We start from the raw sequence: 19,119 nt of genomic DNA, 5'->3' as shown, positions 1-19,119 counted from the left end.
AGTTATGTCTAACACTAAGTATCTGTGTTCTGAAGGTGTAGATGGATAGGGATAAAGTACACATTCTTTCATATACGTAACCCCATGTCTTGACACTTCCAAACTCTTGGCTACATTGTGGACAGATCACGTTTTCACCTAAAATATGTGTTAGGTAACAAGGTATTCCTTAATGGAGTTTGTTCATTGAAGAAACAGCAGCAGAATTGATAAATGGCTATTTCTGCCTAATTACTTATATTCTGTGACAAATATGTTACACTTGATGAATAAATAAATGTCATATTTAAGAGCTTAGGCTTCAATCCTATCTGCACATACAGGAAACAAAGTGTCTTAAAGGTGATGGTGAAATTATATTAAATGAAACTGTGACAAACTCGTGCCCATAGACAAATAGCTGGCACGTGGCTGATGAGGAGATTACGGGATACCCTGCTAATGAACAATTAATGACTCTTTTGCCAAGGATATGAGAGTGGGAGAAATAAAGGGTTCACTTTTTATCCTTGGAGATGCCTGGTTGGCTTTTATTTAAATGAACCTCTTTAGAACAATTGTGATTTTAATATCCTGTTCATGATGACCTCAGAGATGTACTTCAATGGGCCCACAGATTGTGAGCTGATGTCTCCTTTCTGTGGAACACCATGAGTTGATGGGAGGAGCTCACCTGTTAACATCTCTCCTGCATACACATAGCACCATGGGTAGAGATTGGTGGTGGGGGGATGGGGGGTGTTAAAGAAGAGAAGCTGCAAGCCTACTTCATTAGTATGCACGCCTTTAAGTTTGAAGGAGGTAGTTTTGTTTTGTTTTGTTTTGTTTCTGCCTGCAGGTGCTTGGCAGTTGGATTTCATTGCCTTTGCCAAGGAGTTGCGGTATCAGATCAGATACCGCATTGACCTGGGAACGTCCTCTCATGAAAGTATAGGCATATAGACCTAAAGAAAGACAAAGCAGTGCTCAGCAGCCATAGAGGAACGATGAAGAACCATAGACCTAATATGCTTTCCAGAGGAAAGAGGACTGACCGGACTCTCACTTTCTCCTTTTGAAATGACAGGCAGCTAATATTACATATAAACAACCCAAACTCATGCTAACCCTGTCAGTTGTGTTCCTCAGATGAAAAACACAAACTTGCCTTAAGTTGATCTGACTGCTGGCAAGCTCTTGTGCGTCCGAATCGGGTGGTACTGCATAGGATTTGTACTTTGAGAAGCTCTCCAGTTCTCTCTTCTTTCCTCCACTCAACATATAACCGAGGAGACTCAAAACCCCAACCTGGCAGCTAGCCAATGGCGTTAGCCATTTGTACCACCCAAGAACTCCTCCTAAGGAGTCCCCCAAACCAAACCCACTACCATTGAGCTGATTCCCACGCACAGTGACTGTACAAGAGAAAGTACAACCGCTCCACAGAGTTTCTGAGACCATAAGTATCTAGAGCAGCAGAGACTCTACTTTCTCCTTTAGAATGGCTGGCGGTTTGAACTCCTGACCTTGCAGGCAGCAGTCTAATACCAAACCCAAAGTGCTTAAGAGTTACTACTTCTGCTAACGCCTAACAGAAGTAAAGCAATGGAACAATAACCCCTGCCTTCAGTAGTTCTGTGGGTTTCCCACCCTGTAACTGTTTACAGGAGGAGAAAGCCCAGTCTTTTCCCCGCAGAGCTGCTATTGGGCTTGAACTGCCGACCATGCAGATTGCAGCTCAGTGTGTAACTGCTGCACTACCAGGGCTCTCAATGAGTAGATGGCTGTGCGTTTTGTTTGTGGGGGAGTGCGGGTTACTAATTCTCGCTTTCTTTCTCTGATCTACACGTGAACTGGTCTCAGCATTTCTTTCTACCCTTTTATTTTTTCCTTTAGAGCTGTTTTCCTCCTGTCTGCTTTCTTTCCACATCTGTCTGTCCTTCATTCCCATCCCATTTTTTTTCCTTCTAGACGACATGTGATCAGATTTGAAACAAATCTTTCCTCTTCTGCCTCATAGTCTGGTTTCCAGTGAAACTCCTTAGCTGGCTACCCTCCAGGGATTTTATCTGCAGGCCTGCCTCTTTCTCTGGCTTTAACATTGGGAACCTAAAAATCAGTATTGTTGTGTTTAGGAAGACAAACAGAAAGCTATGTTAAACTTCTAGAGCTTTAGGGAGTTTTATAAATACACATTTATAAATACAGGAGATTGTGCCCAAAGTCAAATTTTGACTGATTTATCTCAGTAATTGCAACAAAGCTCTTCTGAGCCAAGACAATATCTATTTTGAAACTTAAATTTACATATGATGTACACACACACACACTGTCTAGCAAAGGTTTCCCTCAGATTTAAAGGAAAGCATGTGGTGTCATGATCCTGGATTTCTTCCCTGGTTTACCAGAGTGGAAGGCAGGACTGTTGTTTGTGAGGTGAGATGTCTGCCTGTGTTATCCGTGCCAGCAAGCTGTTTACCTATGAGCAACCTCCCAGCTTTAAAAACCAGACCAGACCAGACCCTCTCAGGTGTCTAGGCTTTGAAACTCTGCAAGAGCAGACAACCGCATCTTTCTCCTGCTGAACACCTCGTGGGTTTCAACCACCAACGCTGCACTTAATGGTCCAATAGTCACTTGATAACACCATCCTACAGCTGCCAATCATGAATGGAAGGGCAAGAGCACGTAAATGCTGAGAGCACTGTCTGATTGCCTTCCTCAGGGCAGTGGTTTCCTTGGGCGTCGCTGTTGTTGAGACCAGTGCCTGTCTTTCTGACCTCTCAGCAGCTGGGCCACAAAACGAATGCCCTGAGTGCAATAGGACCTACTACCCCACTGGGGAAAGTGGCTCTTATTTTGAAAGGGAAACAATAAGCTAAATATTAATGCCAGATTTCACCAGCAGCTTTACTGCATTCAATTCAATGTGTGATTCTAAATATAAAAGTGTTTCTGCAACATATGAATTGCATCCTTCACCCAAAAGAGAAAAAAAAAAGAACTATTGCCAGGACGAGAGACAATGGCTCTAGTCATTATGAGTTCACAGCTGAGAGGCATGCACACCCACTATAGAGGGATTTAAAAGTAAACAGGACCATATTGTTGCTTGGTGGCCTGCTATGAGTTAGCAAATACATAAACGATAGAGATCTTTTTTAATTAAATTGTGTTTGCTGCTGTGGATTTAACTATATTGAATTTTAATATATTTATTCTACTTAGCAGAAATGTACCCTGCCTGGACTGATAATTAAAATAGAAATGAAAGTCGTAAGAATAACCAATACAATAACACTACCCACTATCTGTGGGGTACATGCTAGCACTCAACAGGTACTTACATCCACCCTTTCTCATATGTTAACTCATTTTAATCCTTCTAACCACCCTCTGGAAAAGGCAGTCTAACTTTCTGCATTTTACAGATAAGAATATTGATGTGAAGAGAGATGATAAGTCCTATGCCTAAAATCACACCATTAGTAGACTAAGGAAACGGGACCTCAACTATTTGGCATACCCTCTTGGCCTCTATGGAGTTCTATAAAAAGAGAAACCCGTTCCACCTTCAAGTCCATTGCAACCCATCAGGATCCTGTGGTTGACACCGGAAAACTGTGCCCCGTGGCACTTTCAGTCACTGATTTTCTGGAAGTAGGTTACTGATCCTTTCTCCCAAGTTTTCTGTGGATACTCTCAAACCTCCAACCTCTCACTCGGTAGCTGAGTACACTGACCATTTGTCTGCTCAGGGATTTCATCAGGAGAAAGGTTAGTAGGATTGGTTATAATGAAGCCGTCAGTACACAGAGACCCATTATTCATGGTTTAGTTGATATTAAATTAATACAGAAACATTAGCTGATATTAACTAGACCATCTGCCTTGGGTTCGGATTTTCTCTCTGCCCCTATAAGATCCTTGGCTTCCACCGTCTCTGTTCAGAGCTGAAGATATTCCAATGGCAAATCGAGAGGAATGTGTCTTCGGTGTTGGGCGTCATGCACACGGAGCCGCACACAATTGCCACTGTCCTGAGGGAGCTTCGACTATAAGCCGCTCACACTAGCGGGGTTACATGTAGGTGGGAAACACAGATCGTAATGAAGCAACATTTGACTGGCCTGAATAAGAGGCAGTAGATTCATGGTAGGTGAAATTTAGATAAAGAATAAAAAGGAAGTATATGTGAAACCAGAGGGAAACCATGAGAGTTGATGTTTGAAACAAGAAAAGCTGCTTGAGAAAGCCCAAGTCAATTCCCTTAGGATCCCGGGTGCCTGTCGTGGAGAGAAAAGGAACCCTCTGGCTCATAACAAATAGACAAATGGTAGATTTGTTACCAAAAACCAAAACTATTGTCGCATGGACACAAGCTCCCAATGATCTAAGAAGGTTAAAAAAAATCAGTCATTATTTTAAACTATATTTAATTGGGTGGGGGAGGTGTACTGTGATCCACAATGGCCCATTTACCTTTACCTGAGAGAAAGCAGGGCCTTGGGGTCCATACAAAAATAGCTTTTCAGACTTCAGACTTGTGTTTGTGAGGCAAGCCATCGCCACTAGCAGTCGACCCCATTTCGGAATCTTGGCTTTTATTCTCTCTCTCTCTCTCTCTCTCTCTATATATATATATATATATAGAGAGAGAGAGAGAGGGAGATAGATAGATATAGATATATAGATATAGATAGATTTTATTTTCTACTTTGATTCATCTTATTTGTGAATTGCAAAAAAGAGCTGCACATGAAACGTGTGAAACTCTAAATTTCCTGACTGACATACAAGTGACACTCTAAGGCTGCACATTTTTAAATCGGCCCGCAAAACACAACCTGCGGTGATGGCTACCTGCCCCGCCCCCTTGGACTTTCTTCTGCTAACGGGATGATAAAAAATCCGGAAATAGGGCTCCAATCGTGGGGTCTAGAGTTAAGAATACTGAGCTTATTTTCAGCTCGTTAGCTTTGTCCTCATGCTTAAGCCGCAGCTTCAGCGGACAAACCACAGGAGTAGGCCTCAGTGGTTTACGCCACAGTCTTGCCCGGAAATCCTACATTAACTCATTCATGGTCAGAGCAAGCCGCATTTTCCATCTGTCTACCTTCCTGAAGTAATTAATACTTATTTTAGACAGAATCGCTTGGCCTCTGTATTTGAAATTTCTTCCCACAGATATTATTAGTTCTGGGCCCTCAAAATCCCATCGTTACTGTAAAGTTGGAGAACTTTTCAGATATCCAGAAAGCAAAAACAAACTGACTAGAAGCAAAGGAGAAATGGGAGCTGTTAACCAAGAGTTGACAACAGTAGAACATGAAAATGTAGTTTTCAATACATTTAAAACTTTAGACATCTTATTTCCTTTGTCTTGGGGGCTTTGAAAAAGGACCCTGATTGATGGCATACGCCACTCGAACTTCCTTTATGTCTGTCCAAGCCCGACTTCTTTCACTCAGAATTTTCTTTTTAAAATCAACGTTGCTCCCTCCGTCTGGATCGACAAGACAAGAAAATGAAAGTGTACCTCGGAGAGCCACCTTAAGATATTGTTGCTTAAGGCAGGAGCTGGCACGCTAATGAAGGCAGAGCTGATGAGCCGAAGTTCCTCTGATTGGCTAAGCAATGAAAGATATTCTGAGAGGTTTAGGCAACTGAGTCCGACCTCCGCGCAAACATGCAATGATTAAATGGAACCGCAGCCAGCAGTGGCCGGGCAGGTTGCCTGGTGAGAGATAATAGTGCTGCTCTCTAATTGGCTCCCAGCAAGCACGCAGAATGACGGATTTCAGTTACGGTACTGCCAGCCCTGCGTCCCCAGCACTATTATCTCAGAGTGACACTTCCATTACTCTGCGCGCAGAAAGATGAACGTCACCTGTCAGGGGCTGGTTAATTGTGTTGCTAGATGTATGTTGCCAGGGCGCAGGTTGGACATTTACGAACATAGCTGCTTCCTCTGATGCCCGCCATCCTTCAGGGATCAATATGGCTCTTACAGTAAGCGCGTAATTGAGTGAAGGCGCTTTCCCACGGAGGGGCTGCCGATGAGCCCATTGTGTGAGCTTCACTGTCCATCCATTTACCATAAATGAGCTGGTATTTGCCATTTATTGCGTGCAGCACTGTGAAAATGGAAACTAACATGCCACTTTCATTTGTTTTCTAGATAAATGGTGAAGATGTCCAAAACAGGGAAGAAGCGGTGGCCTTGCTCTCTAGCGACGAGTGCAGGAGAATCGTGTTGCTTGTGGCAAGGCCAGAGATTCAGGTCAGTGAGGAAAAGCGCCTTGAGACTGAACTTGACATTCATTATCTGTTATTCTCTAGCAGATCAGTACTGTGGATATTTGTGAAATGAAGTAGACAAATATAACCACAACCGATCTTTCCTAACTTAATCACCTCACCAAAAAAAAAAAAAAAAATTAGAAAGTCTCTCATATATTGCTCCACAGAAAGGCAGCACACATCTTCTTGTCTTAGAGGCATGCAAAATCCACTACCCCTACCCACCACCTCTTGCCAGTTATTGAAGTGATTCCACAAATGAAAAAATAGTTGACTTGTAAGATGCTTAATTCTGTATGAATTTTTCCATTTGGTTTCCATCTAAATATACTTAATTGGCATATTGAGGTGTCTTGAAAGAGTCTCTAATGAGGGAAACATTAGCATATCTAGTTTGCAACGAAAATTCTCTTAGAGTAATTATCAAATAAACTGTCTTATGAAGCATGATATGGCATCGTGTATAGTAAATTAATTTTTCCAAGTGTAGTGGGACACACATATCTGACTGGCCAAAACAAAGTAATGGATTCTAAAGAGAATGTTTGATATCTTTGCAGAGGGAGAAGCCATGAAAATAAAGCAGAGGTAATGGTGGAAGAAAAGTACTATTGGCTCTCCCTTTTTATTCCCACCACAATGCAGAAAGGACATACACTATCACCAGTCTACTCCTCTGTTGGCAACTTGAGTGAAGTTGGTTATATTGCCATTTGTCTCTTAGGTTACTGATCTGATATATTTCAGACTCTGTAACTATCTGAAAGTACTTACTGTACATTGAGTAAGTAGAGTTCAGTGTCGGACTGAATCTGAACTTGAATGTAGCGGTTATAAAAAGACCACCATTTCCACATCTATTTCCTTTATGCCCTTGACCATTTTGAATGGTTCTCATAAAGCCGGCCTTGGCCTGGGGCACAGTAAAGCTACACACCTGAGGTCTTCAAAAATAATAATAATCTTACTGCCACCAAGTCACTTCTGCCTCAACGACCCTATAGAGCAGAGGAGAACTGCCCTGACACTCTAATGTCTTTGGGAGTAGAAAGCCCCATCTTTCTCCCTCGGAGTAGCTGTCTGGGGTTTAGAACTGCCGGTTGCTGATCTTTCAGTTAGCTACCCAAATGCATAGCTCACTATACCTCTGAGGTCTTAGGGGTGGAAAAAGGAGCCTACACAACTGACCTTCATAAGACTGACCTTTGAAAATACACATGACATTGCATGATCTGGAAATCTCGCAAACAGACATCACTGGTGCCATTTTGGGGGGTTAGGGGAAGGACACCCTGGAGAAGCAAACTAGAGCAATGGGGCTAGCCACACAGTTAGGAAGTTTGTGGCGAGTCTAGGACGCAGCGCCGCCGTGAGGCCGGAACGATCGCGTGATGGTATAAGGTGGTGTCGTGCCCTGTCCGTGTACGTAAGGCATTTCTTCACGCTGTACCGCATGATTGGTCTCACGGTTGAGCCAATCGTTGCAGCCACTGGATCAAGCTTAGTGCTGCCATTGTGGGTGTTTCGTTCCCTTTGTGCATGGAGTCGTCATGGGTCGGAACCAACTTGAGGGCACCTAACCAAAGCACACCACATCATGGCGATGGTGGACTGTGACGCGAATGGGAACTAGTGACATAAAATCTGATCCTGTTCAGCCGGTGGCATTTTTGAATATCTTCCAATGCTTTTGATCCTTTCCCCGCAAATAGTTGATGTTGTTGGATGAATTGTCAAGCCAGACCTAGTATTGTAGTTGGTGAAGGATGGTCATATGACTTTGTAGGATGCCAACCTGTCTGTCTGTCTGTCTGTCGGATATTAGGATCTGCCTTAGCACCTTTTCCCTGGAGAACCTCCATGTCACTGGAGGGAAGTTGAACACCTTCAGAAAAACAAAATGTCCCGAGAAACCAAAAATGAATGCTTTTGAACACGATACTTGGACATTTTAATTTAAGCAGTATATTTGATAAAATGGCTACCGAAAGATGAAAAATAAAATTTTATAGCACTCCTATTTTTCATTAAATCATTATGCTATTGCTATTTCTTACATGTATATTTTATCCAGGAACAACGTGGACGCTGTTTGTGTGCTTTTTTCCGAACCTTTTTCTTTCTTTTTGTTTTTAATGTTTCCAATATCCACTGGATTCTTGGAAATGAGCTACAGAGTTGCTGGGGGCAGTGTTGTGCATCTGCGCAATATTTTTAAATAACTCATTCCTCTCATTCCCTGTCAACTTTCTCTCATTTTCTCCCTCAGACCATTAAAGATATTGCTATCCTGCTCCATTCCCCTTGGGCCACTGGGGCCGAGCGAGCTCTCATAAGGGCATGTCCCACTACCTTTGAAATGGTAGTGTAGGTTGTTCCTCTCTCAGAAATGTCATGTGCACTCCACTTGGGAAAAGACAGATTCTCCCTGCATCCTCAGGGCCTACTTCTTTTTCCTGAAGCTCAGCTCAGGGAGGAGGTCCGTCCCTGGCACCGCATTAGATGCAGACTGCCGTGATGCAGCTCTGGGTGGAAAGGAGAAATACACCAGGAAGAGGCCATGCACCAGAAGCAGCTCTCCGTGCCCCTGCACAGTGTGTCCAGCTGCCCAGAGGAAGCCTTATGGCAAAAGCCAGGCTTCAGCTCTCGATGACCACTCAGGGCTCTACCAGGGTTTGTCCATAAGAAAAGAGCTACAAGGAATCATTAATGCCGCCACCCCCCCCTTACTTTAGAACTCAAAGTTTATTTCATTATTCTTGCATCGCAGGAGATATTTTAGTTTTGACCTAATTAAAGAAAAGTTCCATGGGATATTTTTGATAAGTAAATATTTCTAGTTTTAAATAATTCATTCTGGAGTTTATCATTTGCAGCTTCATGGAACTTAAAAGGAATTAAAGAATGTAAAGTTTGGACAATTATAAATTGGACTGAATTTAAATTTTTAGTCAGCTTAATTATCACAGTTCATTTGCATATCAAAGTCAGTGGGGTGGAACCCAGTCAAGTTATTCAGGCCACATTAAGATAAATGAGTATGAATAAATGTGTCCATGTTTTGGGCCCCAGATGGTTTTGAGATCATTTAAGTTCTTGATGGCCTTTATAAGCTACCAAGAAGGCTATAATTTGACTTTATATTAATGAATATAATGCATAAATGTTGATATGCCTGCATGGTGCAGTTGAATACCTACTTTCAGGTTATTTCTTTTTAACTGTAAAAAAATAAATTTAAGAAAGACCTTATTTTTCCAACTTGTTTTGTGAGGAAAACAAACAACAGTCCATTTTAGCTCCCCAGAAGCCGCAGTTCATGGCAGAATAAAACAGAATGTTCACAATAATCCAGTTAATTCAATCGTCATCACTAATTTATGTAACCCAGCTCCAATACTACTTTGTGGCAAATTATCTATATCAACTCTCAACACTGATCATATTCGGGGCAACCCACCAGCTTTCTTCTCTGCATTGTATTAAGAAACAAAAGGGATGTGTCCAGGTTCATGCCTTGAAGTTGTCCACTCTAGACTTTGTGGTCGGCACCCATAGACAGATACCCTGCATGCTCTGCGCGGCTCTACCACCTGGAGCAATTTTCTATGGAATTTGGACTGAAAAACGAATCAAAATAGAACACGATAGCATGGTTTTTGTTTGTTTGAGCAGAATAACTTCGTAGTTTCCTTTTTCAGATGAAACAAGCATTGCCTGTAGACTCTTTTTGTGGCAAGCAGCCATGTTGTTAACTTGGACCCCGTCCGCCTGGAAATAGAAAAGCAGGAAGGAGGATGTGGCAGAGTGGGGGGCACTTTGTGTGCCGTCTCATTGGGGGCTGTTGTTAAGGAAAAAGCCCAATTGTCTCATCGCCCTATTAGTCCCCTTGCCACGGAGACTGTTGGGGATAATGAGCATGACAGCTGTGGATTATGCCGTATGCTTTTCATACATTTTCAAAGAAGGTAATGTCCTACGCTGTGAGATCTACTCGGTTATGAGAGAAAATCTGTAGCTCTGTTTCAGAGAAGGATAAAAGGCTTAGAGTCCTTTTTTTTTTTAACACCTTTTCTTCTTTCTAAGAGGTGAGCTATGTGATTCTGAAGAGAATCAGTATGATAAAAGGAACTGGTCAGGCTTCGCCATTTAAGTTTACCCTATTTTAGCGTGAGTTCTCACTAACATAATATAATGTACTAATGTATTCTTTTGCAGCTGGATGAAGGCTGGCTGGAAGATGAAAGGAATGAATTCTTAGAGGAGTTAAACTTGGAGATGTTGGAAGAACAGCACAATGAAGCAATGCAGCACACTGCCAATGAGGTGGAGCAGGTAGGGCCAACAATTTGAACTGCATCATTTGAAACATTGCCAGTGCCTTTTTAAATGTATAAGCTGAAATTGAGAACAAAAAAGAAAAAGCAAAAAAAATCAAAGGGTTTAATCAAACATCTCTGTAATGGTAGTATTTCAGAGCAAATGATCATCTCAAAGGAAAGAGGGGGAATAGGTAAATTTTTTCTGTGAAGGATGTCTCCCATTTGAGAAATTTGAGGACCATTGTCAGCAGAGCACAACAGTATAAGCAGCTTCCTTCTACGACAGGGGTCTGGTCTGACAACACTATGGGAAATCAGTCCTGACACCTTGTTGCTCATTCATACACTTGATTTTGCCTGTCATTTCTAGTGTTTTATATTATCACCACCTTTATAAATCTAATCTGGATTTGTCTTTACATTTATTGTAAACATTTGTGAGTTTCCCACTAGGATAGCTAATATTTTTAAAAGCCAGATAATAACAAATGCTGATGAGGCTGTGAGGAAACTGGAACCCTTACCCATTGCTTGTGTGAATGCAAAATAGTACAGTCACTGTGGGAAACAACGTCACAGCTCCTAAAAAAAAAAAAAAACCTACCTACCCTATGACCCAGCTATTTCACTCCTAGATATAAATGCCAAAGACTTAAAAGAAGAAACTCAAATAAAGATCTGTACACCAATGTTTACTGCAGCACTATTCACAATAACCAAAAGGTGAAATCAACTGAAAATGCTCATCAACAGTTGATTGGGTAAACAAAATGTAGTACATACTTAAAATGGAACACTACTCAGTCAGTGGAAGAAACAAAGTCTTGATATAATGCTGCCTGAAGACATTATACTGAGTAAAACAAGTAAATCACTCCAGGGCGAATACTATACAACTTCAATTATATAAAAAGACTTTAAAAGGCAATTGTATGGACCACAGAGTTAACTGGTGGCTGTAGGGTTGGGATAGGCGTGAGAGGGCGTTAACAGTGGTAAAGGAGCTCACTGGTTCAGGATAAGGGTACACAAAAGATTGTTGCCATTGCTGATCTTAAACTGTACTCCTATAAAACTATGAATTGACAACAGTCATTTGATAATTTACAATGACCAAAAAAGGAAAAAACAGTAACTGATGGAACTGTTTATCTACAACCCAAAACTTTATGGGATTTTGGGTTTCTTGGTTTGGAGGGCTAGGGTCATGGTTACATGGAACTTCCCAGTTAATTGGCATACAAGTGTTTATGCTTCAGGTCTACCTCCTAATTCAGTTGATATTGGTCTTACCAGCTTGGAAATGACCACCAAGGCAGAACAATTCAACTGTATTCATTTGGAACAACAGAGGAAGAGAGTTGGGGATAAAAGAAGGATATAGAACGTCTAACTAATTGCCTCAACAAATAACTACATCTTTTACCATAAAACCAGAACTTAAGGGTGGCCAGCTAGCATTACTGAACATTTTAATTTAAAAATTCTAGAGAGGAATCCTTCTCGTAAGGGAGGAAAATATAGATCAGAATTTCAAATATTCAAGACTTTGCCTAGGGCCATGAAGATTGAATGTACCCCTGACACTATTGCCTTGAGACAATCTTTAAACTTAAATCAAAAGTATGCCATGCAGTCTTCGAAAAACCAAACAAGAGTATAGCTTAACTAGTTAAAAAAATTGTCTATCTTGAGCATTATGCTCTTGTAAGAACAATCTATATAGGGTCACAGTGACAAGGCAACTTGAATGATTGGGTAGGAACGTTCGAGTGCTGTGAATTGACACCAATGGGAGAGGAGCAACTCATCAAAGGCAGTTGAGAATGGGTCACCACTAGGAGACTGTGGACAGAATGACTAAATGGTCCACGTAGACCTTGTTGACTGGGGTATGTTCTGCTGTGTGTACTCGCAACAATAGCAAAAGAAATAAATTCCTTAAAGTAAAATAAAAAATCTTCACATGAACAAATGATACGGTAACATCAGCAAATCATATCTTGCAGTATTGATGATAAATAAATACATGTATAGTTGAAATGTATTTTATCATATCTCAAGTATGTCTTAAGTCAGGGCCTACCTGCAGTATTATGATGACCCAGGTACTATTCTAACCTAAATGTAGAAGTTCAAAACTATAGTAAAAAAAATGTATGCTATGTTTCACTATGTCAACTGGAGAAAGGCTGATTCTCATGCAGCTACCAAACAGTACATTAAAAACGCACAAAGAACATTACGTATAAGGCAATTTTAGGATGATGATGCCCTGATATAAGCTATCTAACTTGATATCTGACATATCTATCTAGCTTAATTTTGCATTTGGCATCATGATCAAATATTTCTGTGGGTATCCTGATTGCACCTATAGAAGCCTGAGTAGAAGTAGTTCTCCTTGAGACTATGGACAGCATTTTGCTCAGGGTCACATACTCATTCCAAAATCAAGTTTGAGCTGCTAATATGCCCTGGTGCCACCGTGAGTTGGACTGCAACTCCAAGGGCAGCAGTTAGAAACCACCAGCCACCCCACGGGTGAAAGATGAGGCTTTCCACTCCCACAAGGGCAGTTCAACTCTGTCCTATAGGGTCTCTATGAGTTAGAATCATAGAATCATATTTGACTTTCAATATGTCCCGAGCACTATTATTCGTACCAAGACTACAAAGAGGAATGGGTCAAAGTTCCTGCCCTTTCTTGATTTGCACCTTGTAAAAGTATGACTTGTGACATTGTTGTCATTATTATTGTTTTCTTAATATACCAAAACAAGAACAATAGATTCCAGGTCCTGGACATCAGATCCATGTCATTCAGCTACCTGGAATGATTTTATTCACATTTCTACGGTCACTTTGTTGATTTTTAAATCATCATGTTATTCTCAACATCAATTATTAACATACCCTTAAATAAAGCTTTAAAGAAAAATTCAACACAATTAGGCTTGGGAACATAAAGAATATGCATCCCTTTACTGAGATGAAAATAAACTATATAGAGATATGCTAATGTCCCATAACAGAGACCTCATTGTGTTTGTGTACTATAGTCTGGGTACTTTACAGAAACAAATCCATAGAAATTCATGTATAAGAGAGATTTTTATATAAAGGTTAAGTGCACATTAAGAAAACATCCCAACCCAGTGCTGCCCAAGCCCGCAAGTCCAACATTAACCTATATGTCTCACACACCAATCCACAAAGTCCTCCTCCATCTCACAAAACACACACTATGCCACCGACTGCAGGAGGAAAGCCAGATCAGTAAATGTGCCAACATCTCAGCACTGGCAGGGGTCTCCACACAGCTGCTCCAACACCCAGGGCTGCATTGGGGTAGTTCCATGCAGCATCTCCTTGGGGATGTCTTGCAGGAAGTGAGCCTTGCCAGCTGGAGCAGGGTATGGGCTAAGGCAACTGCACCCTGGTCCAACCGTCACAAAGCAAGAGACCCAAAAACTAGAAAGGCGAGGCACTGAGCCTTTTATCCCTCCGTCCTTCAATTACCCCCACATGTGTTTATCAGCCAGGTTGGCACAAAAACTAAATACCTCATATACACATTTGTGTAGTGAATACATCAGTAGGTTTCCATCCATGGGGTCGATATCGCCATATGAGATGTTCATATGATGATCATGGATGCTTGTATGTACATCACTTCCAAAACAGCAGTTGGTGCTCAAAAGTGCTGCTGCTATTACTATGGTGACGGCTTTTCAATACAGCTAGTGGGGAGTTGAAATTTTTTATGTTTGACTTCAAGATTGGCTTCAAATAAAGATGTTTTTGTGGTGGCAGCTGCAAGCTACATGCAAGAAAGCCCTCGCTCCAGGCTTCTTCTCTCTTAGATACAAAATGTGAGCTGATGCTGAATTGACAGGAGGATGTTTGAATAAAGGGAGAAGGGAGAACACCTGTCCAGGTGATGGGACATGGTGTCAAATGCTGCCTACTCATCAGACTTAATACAAATGCGAGGGCTTTGGAGGTAACACTAGCTGTCCCCGAGGTTAGATTCTCCTTGTGTGGAAATTTTTCTCTCCCATGAGACTGAAAAATGATAAGTACAGAAACCTTTAGAAGTCCTTTGCCCTATGAACAATAATACAGCGTCAGAACAGTCTCGGTGGAAGCATTACCTGTCACTGTCCTAATCCCATAGGGAAAGGATAAATGATAGAATATCACTATGTGGGGAATGAGAAGTTCAAGAATTGAGGACAGACACCTCTGTTTCTTTTCACAGTTGATCATAAACCAGTAACAAAAGAGAGCCAAATTCAATTTCAAAATTCCTAAAACACATATCCAGATGTAAAGTCACTTTACAAAAATCTCTACTTCATTTATTAGAAATTTCTACATGAGATACTACCCAGGATTCTATAACTGCAAAGAACACATTGCTCAGTATTTTCTACAGCCTAATGTCCATCACTGGTATTGCATGTAAAATTAGCGGGTGGGGGGATCAGTCCTCTTGTATTTTTTCAGCTCATTTCCAGCGCATGTGAAAAACCTAAGTCTAAGTAACGCACTACATCAACTCAAATGTCGGCTAACAGTAATACCCTTTGGGGTTTTATAGCACACTGTACAGCTACCACCACTATTTTCAGCTTTGAGTGAGAAGTTCCTTGTTGTTTGTTAAATTACTTATTCCTCTATTTTTATCAATAAGAAATTTTAAATTGCAAATCAATCTAAGTATGTTGTCAAGAAACTAGGGTATATATATTTCCAGGAAAAGACCAAATCCTAGAATAAGATAATCCTAGTCTCCCTTAAATGTTGTTCTGCCAATATTGATGTGGGAGAAAATGACAGTCATTTTTATCCTAAGGTAAAATTCACCTTTGAAGGTATCTAATGGTTAAGGGTAGAAAAAGTTAATGTACTTCAAACAAGGCATGCCTGGGTGGTTCAACAAATTAAGCCCTCATACAGTAGCTGGAAACTTGAGGGTTCAAATCCATCTAGAGACTCCTCCAAAGAAAGACCTGGCAATTGGCTGCAGAAAGATCACAGACTTAGCGGGGGAAACAACCTGTGTAGCAGCTGTGCTCTGCACAGAGGGGTTCCCATGAGCTGGAATTGCAACTAATAGCATGTAGTTGAGACCCGAGCCTCGGTGTTTTGCTTTTGAGCAATCTGATTTGGAGGAGGGGAGCTATGAGAGGCACACTTATATGGGATCATGGCATCCCAGACATAGGAGAAATGGAGATGAAAACATGTCACTAATAATTGACTCCTTTGAGGACATTTAGTTCCTCATCTACAGAGAGAAGGTCCTGGACTCCAGCGCTGACATAATGTTAAACCACTCCTGCAACTGTGTGACCATTATCTCACCATGTCGTTAGATTGAGGAAGGATCGGTTTTATTTCCATTTGCTTAAGGAAAGTTCAGGAAGGAAAAAAAAGTATTGATTCTGAACTCAAGGCCTCCAAATTGTTAATGCCCCAGTAGCACGCCTTTGAGTGTGAACCATCACCTTACTCTGCCATCAAGTCAGTTGCACTTGTAAGTGAACCTACATAAGGTTTCCCAAACAGTGAAACGTCACTGGGAAACGTGGCCACATCTTGCTCCCATGGAGTGCAGGTGGGTTTGAAGCACCAACCTTTCCGTCAGCAGATCAATGCCTAATCCACAACACCAATGGGGCTCTTTACTGTCGCTTTAGAAACTAATAACTTCCCTCATGTATGCACTTGCACACTAGAGTTTTGCAAGTAAGAGAAATCTTAGTAAGTGACCTTCCTTAATTGTGGTCTGTTTTATTTACCCCCAACTGAGTACCCCCGCCATAGTCAAGCTGCTTTCGTTGTCTCCATTCCCTTCCATTAAAAACTGTCAGGAGCTAATTGCCTTTATTTCTAAAATTGTTATGAGCGGTAACGATTAGACCAGCTTTCTAGGAGTTGCATTTTCACCAAGACATTATTTGACAAACAATTGTTTCAAGAATTAGATATTTTTGAAAAAGAGTAATTTTCTTTGTTCTCTCAACTTTATTATCTTAGCCAAAAAAGCAAGAAGAAGAAGAAGGTGCAACAGACACGGCAACCTCGTCATCCAACAATCATGAGAAAGACAGTGGAGTGGGACGCACCGATGAGAGCTTACGGAATGACGAGAGCTCGGAGCAGGAGAACGTGCCTGAGGACCCCCACAGCGTTTCTCTGAAGAGCAAGAGAGAACTTGGCCAGAGCCAAGACACTCTAGGCAGCATTGAACTTCAGTGCAACGAGAACTTCATGTCTGGTGAATACATTGATTCAGACTGCACTGGAAACCAAGAAGATGAATGTGATAGATTTCGGCAACTCTTGGAACTCAAGTGCAAGATTCGAAACCATGGAGAATACGACCTGTATTACTCAAGCAGCACAATTGAATGTAATCAAGGGGAGCAAGAGGGTGTGGAGCATGAGCTACAGCTGCTCAATGAAGAGCTAAGAAACATTGAACTTGAATGCCAGAATATCATGCAGGCTCACAGGCTTCAGAAAGTGACAGACCACTATGGAGACATATGGGCACTGCATGATGGAGGATTCCGAAATTATAACACCAGCTTAGATGGGCAGAGAGCAAAACTAGATGACATCATGGAACACCCAGAAAAGTCTGACAAGGACAGTTCCAGTGCTTACAACACGGCCGAAAGCTGTAGAAGCACTCCGCTCACTGTGGACCGCTCCCCGGACAGTTCCCTGCCCAGAGTCATCCACCTCACCAACAAGAAGAACCTGAGCAGCACAGTGGCAGCCCATCAGCCCTCTCCTGGACAGAGCGGCAAAGAGTGGACCTCCACCAAAGCCAAAACGGCCGAGCAAGGTAGTAGCGTTGATGGCGAAGAGAAGCTCTTGGAAAACAACAGGCTTCCCGACCAAGAAAAACCGGCCACTGCGCACATCCCGTATCTCTCTCCTTACCACAGCTCCTCCTACAGATATGCCAACATCCCAGCACACGCGCGCCATTATCAGAGCTACATGCAGTTAATCCAACAGAAATCGGCGGTGGAGTACGCTCAGAGTCAGCTCAGTTTGGTGAGCGTGTGCAAGGAGCCTCAGAAGTGTGCGGAGCCCAAGATGGAGTGGAAGGTGAAAATCAGGAGCGACGGGACCCGGTACATCACGAAGAGACCAGTGCGAGACCGGCTTCTGAAGGAACGGGCCTTAAAGATCAAGGAGGAGCGGAGTGGCATGACCACAGATGATGACACCATGAGCGAGATGAAGATGGGGCGCTACTGGAGCAAAGAGGAGAGAAAGCAGCACCTGGTCCGTGCCAAAGAGCAGCGTCGGCGTCGCGAGTTCATGATGCGGAGCCGCTTAGAGTGTCTCAAGGAGAGTCCTCAGAGCGGTAACGAGGGCAAGAAGGAGATCAACATCATTGAACTCAGTCACAAAAAGATGATGAAAAAAAGAAACAAGAAAATCTTGGACAACTGGATGACCATCCAAGAACTGATGACCCATGGGGCCAAGTCTCCTGACGGCACGCGCGTTCACAATGCCTTTCTGTCGGTCACGACGGTGTGACTGTGTGCGCACAACTGAGCTTAGAGGGTCCTACCGGTTTGGGTAGAGTATGATTGCCTCGTTCAAGGTGGCGCTTTTATATATATTTTGTGACTCTTTATAGTTTAAATTTTTTGTAAGCAAAAATACCTGGTAATTTTTTCATTTGTTTTCATATGCCGGTACCTTCTTTTGGGGATGAAATCTTTCTTTACCTTGTGATAAGATTCATATTACTCATTTATAAACAAATTTTTTAAAAAAGAAAACAAAACAAAAAGAGTTGAACAAAAATACCGAGGAGCCGATTAATTTCCTACATCAATATATCTGTCTATTGTAAGTTAAAATCTGGATTTATTTCTCTAATTTGCTTGTTTTCTAACTTTAATAACAACTCAATGCCAAAACATTTCTATGCTTGCTTCTTGGCATAATGTGTGCATATTAAATCAACCCTGTTAATAAATCACATGCCTCATCTTGTCTTACACAGAAAACACACCTCTTTTGAACACACCATTGTACATTGAACACGTAAGTGGCAGTGTCCCCGTCTCGGTGAAGTGTAGGTAGACAATCTTCCTGTGATACGTAGTTGCATTGGTCACGTAGCTAGCTAACGATGGTAATTGTGACAAAGAGAAATAAATTATTGATACTGGTTATCCTGAAGAAAAGTTATCAAGGAGTGTTTTGTTTTCATTGTCTGCTGCGATTAACAGATATAAATTAGTTGCATATATGTAATATTTAGATGATTATTAATTGTACGTTATAAAATGTGCACATTTTCTATTCCTCTTTTACTATAAATTTCTATCTAAAATATGTCTTCTAGATTGTTGTACCACATATACATACCAGGATTAAATTTAGCAACATATGTAACAGAGTGCTCCATGGCCCATAAATTTGAACTACACGTTCAGTAAATATTCGTGCATATTCCCTGACCGGT

The 19,119-nt window shown here is 41.6% G+C and overlaps 1 protein-coding gene across 2 annotated transcripts in view; it reads left to right on the top strand.

Annotated features, from left to right (window-relative positions):
• The window catches only part of PDZRN4 (PDZ domain containing ring finger 4), a 414,099-nt gene extending 395,920 nt beyond the window's left edge, over nucleotides 1-18,179 (top strand). For both annotated transcript variants that reach the window (XM_075553025.1, XM_075553026.1), the window contains 3 exons: nucleotides 6,161-6,262; nucleotides 10,501-10,617; nucleotides 16,653-18,179. In XM_075553025.1, the coding sequence (XP_075409140.1) occupies nucleotides 6,161-6,262; nucleotides 10,501-10,617; nucleotides 16,653-18,179 (1,746 nt within the window). The remainder of the gene's footprint in view (nucleotides 1-6,160; nucleotides 6,263-10,500; nucleotides 10,618-16,652) is intronic.
• The last annotated feature ends 940 nt before the right edge of the window (nucleotides 18,180-19,119 follow it).

This window comes from Tenrec ecaudatus, chromosome 6 (genome assembly GCF_050624435.1).
Source record: "Tenrec ecaudatus isolate mTenEca1 chromosome 6, mTenEca1.hap1, whole genome shotgun sequence".
Lineage (NCBI taxonomy): Eukaryota > Metazoa > Chordata > Mammalia > Afrosoricida > Tenrecidae > Tenrec > Tenrec ecaudatus.
This window is presented reverse-complemented; position numbering and strand designations above follow the sequence as displayed.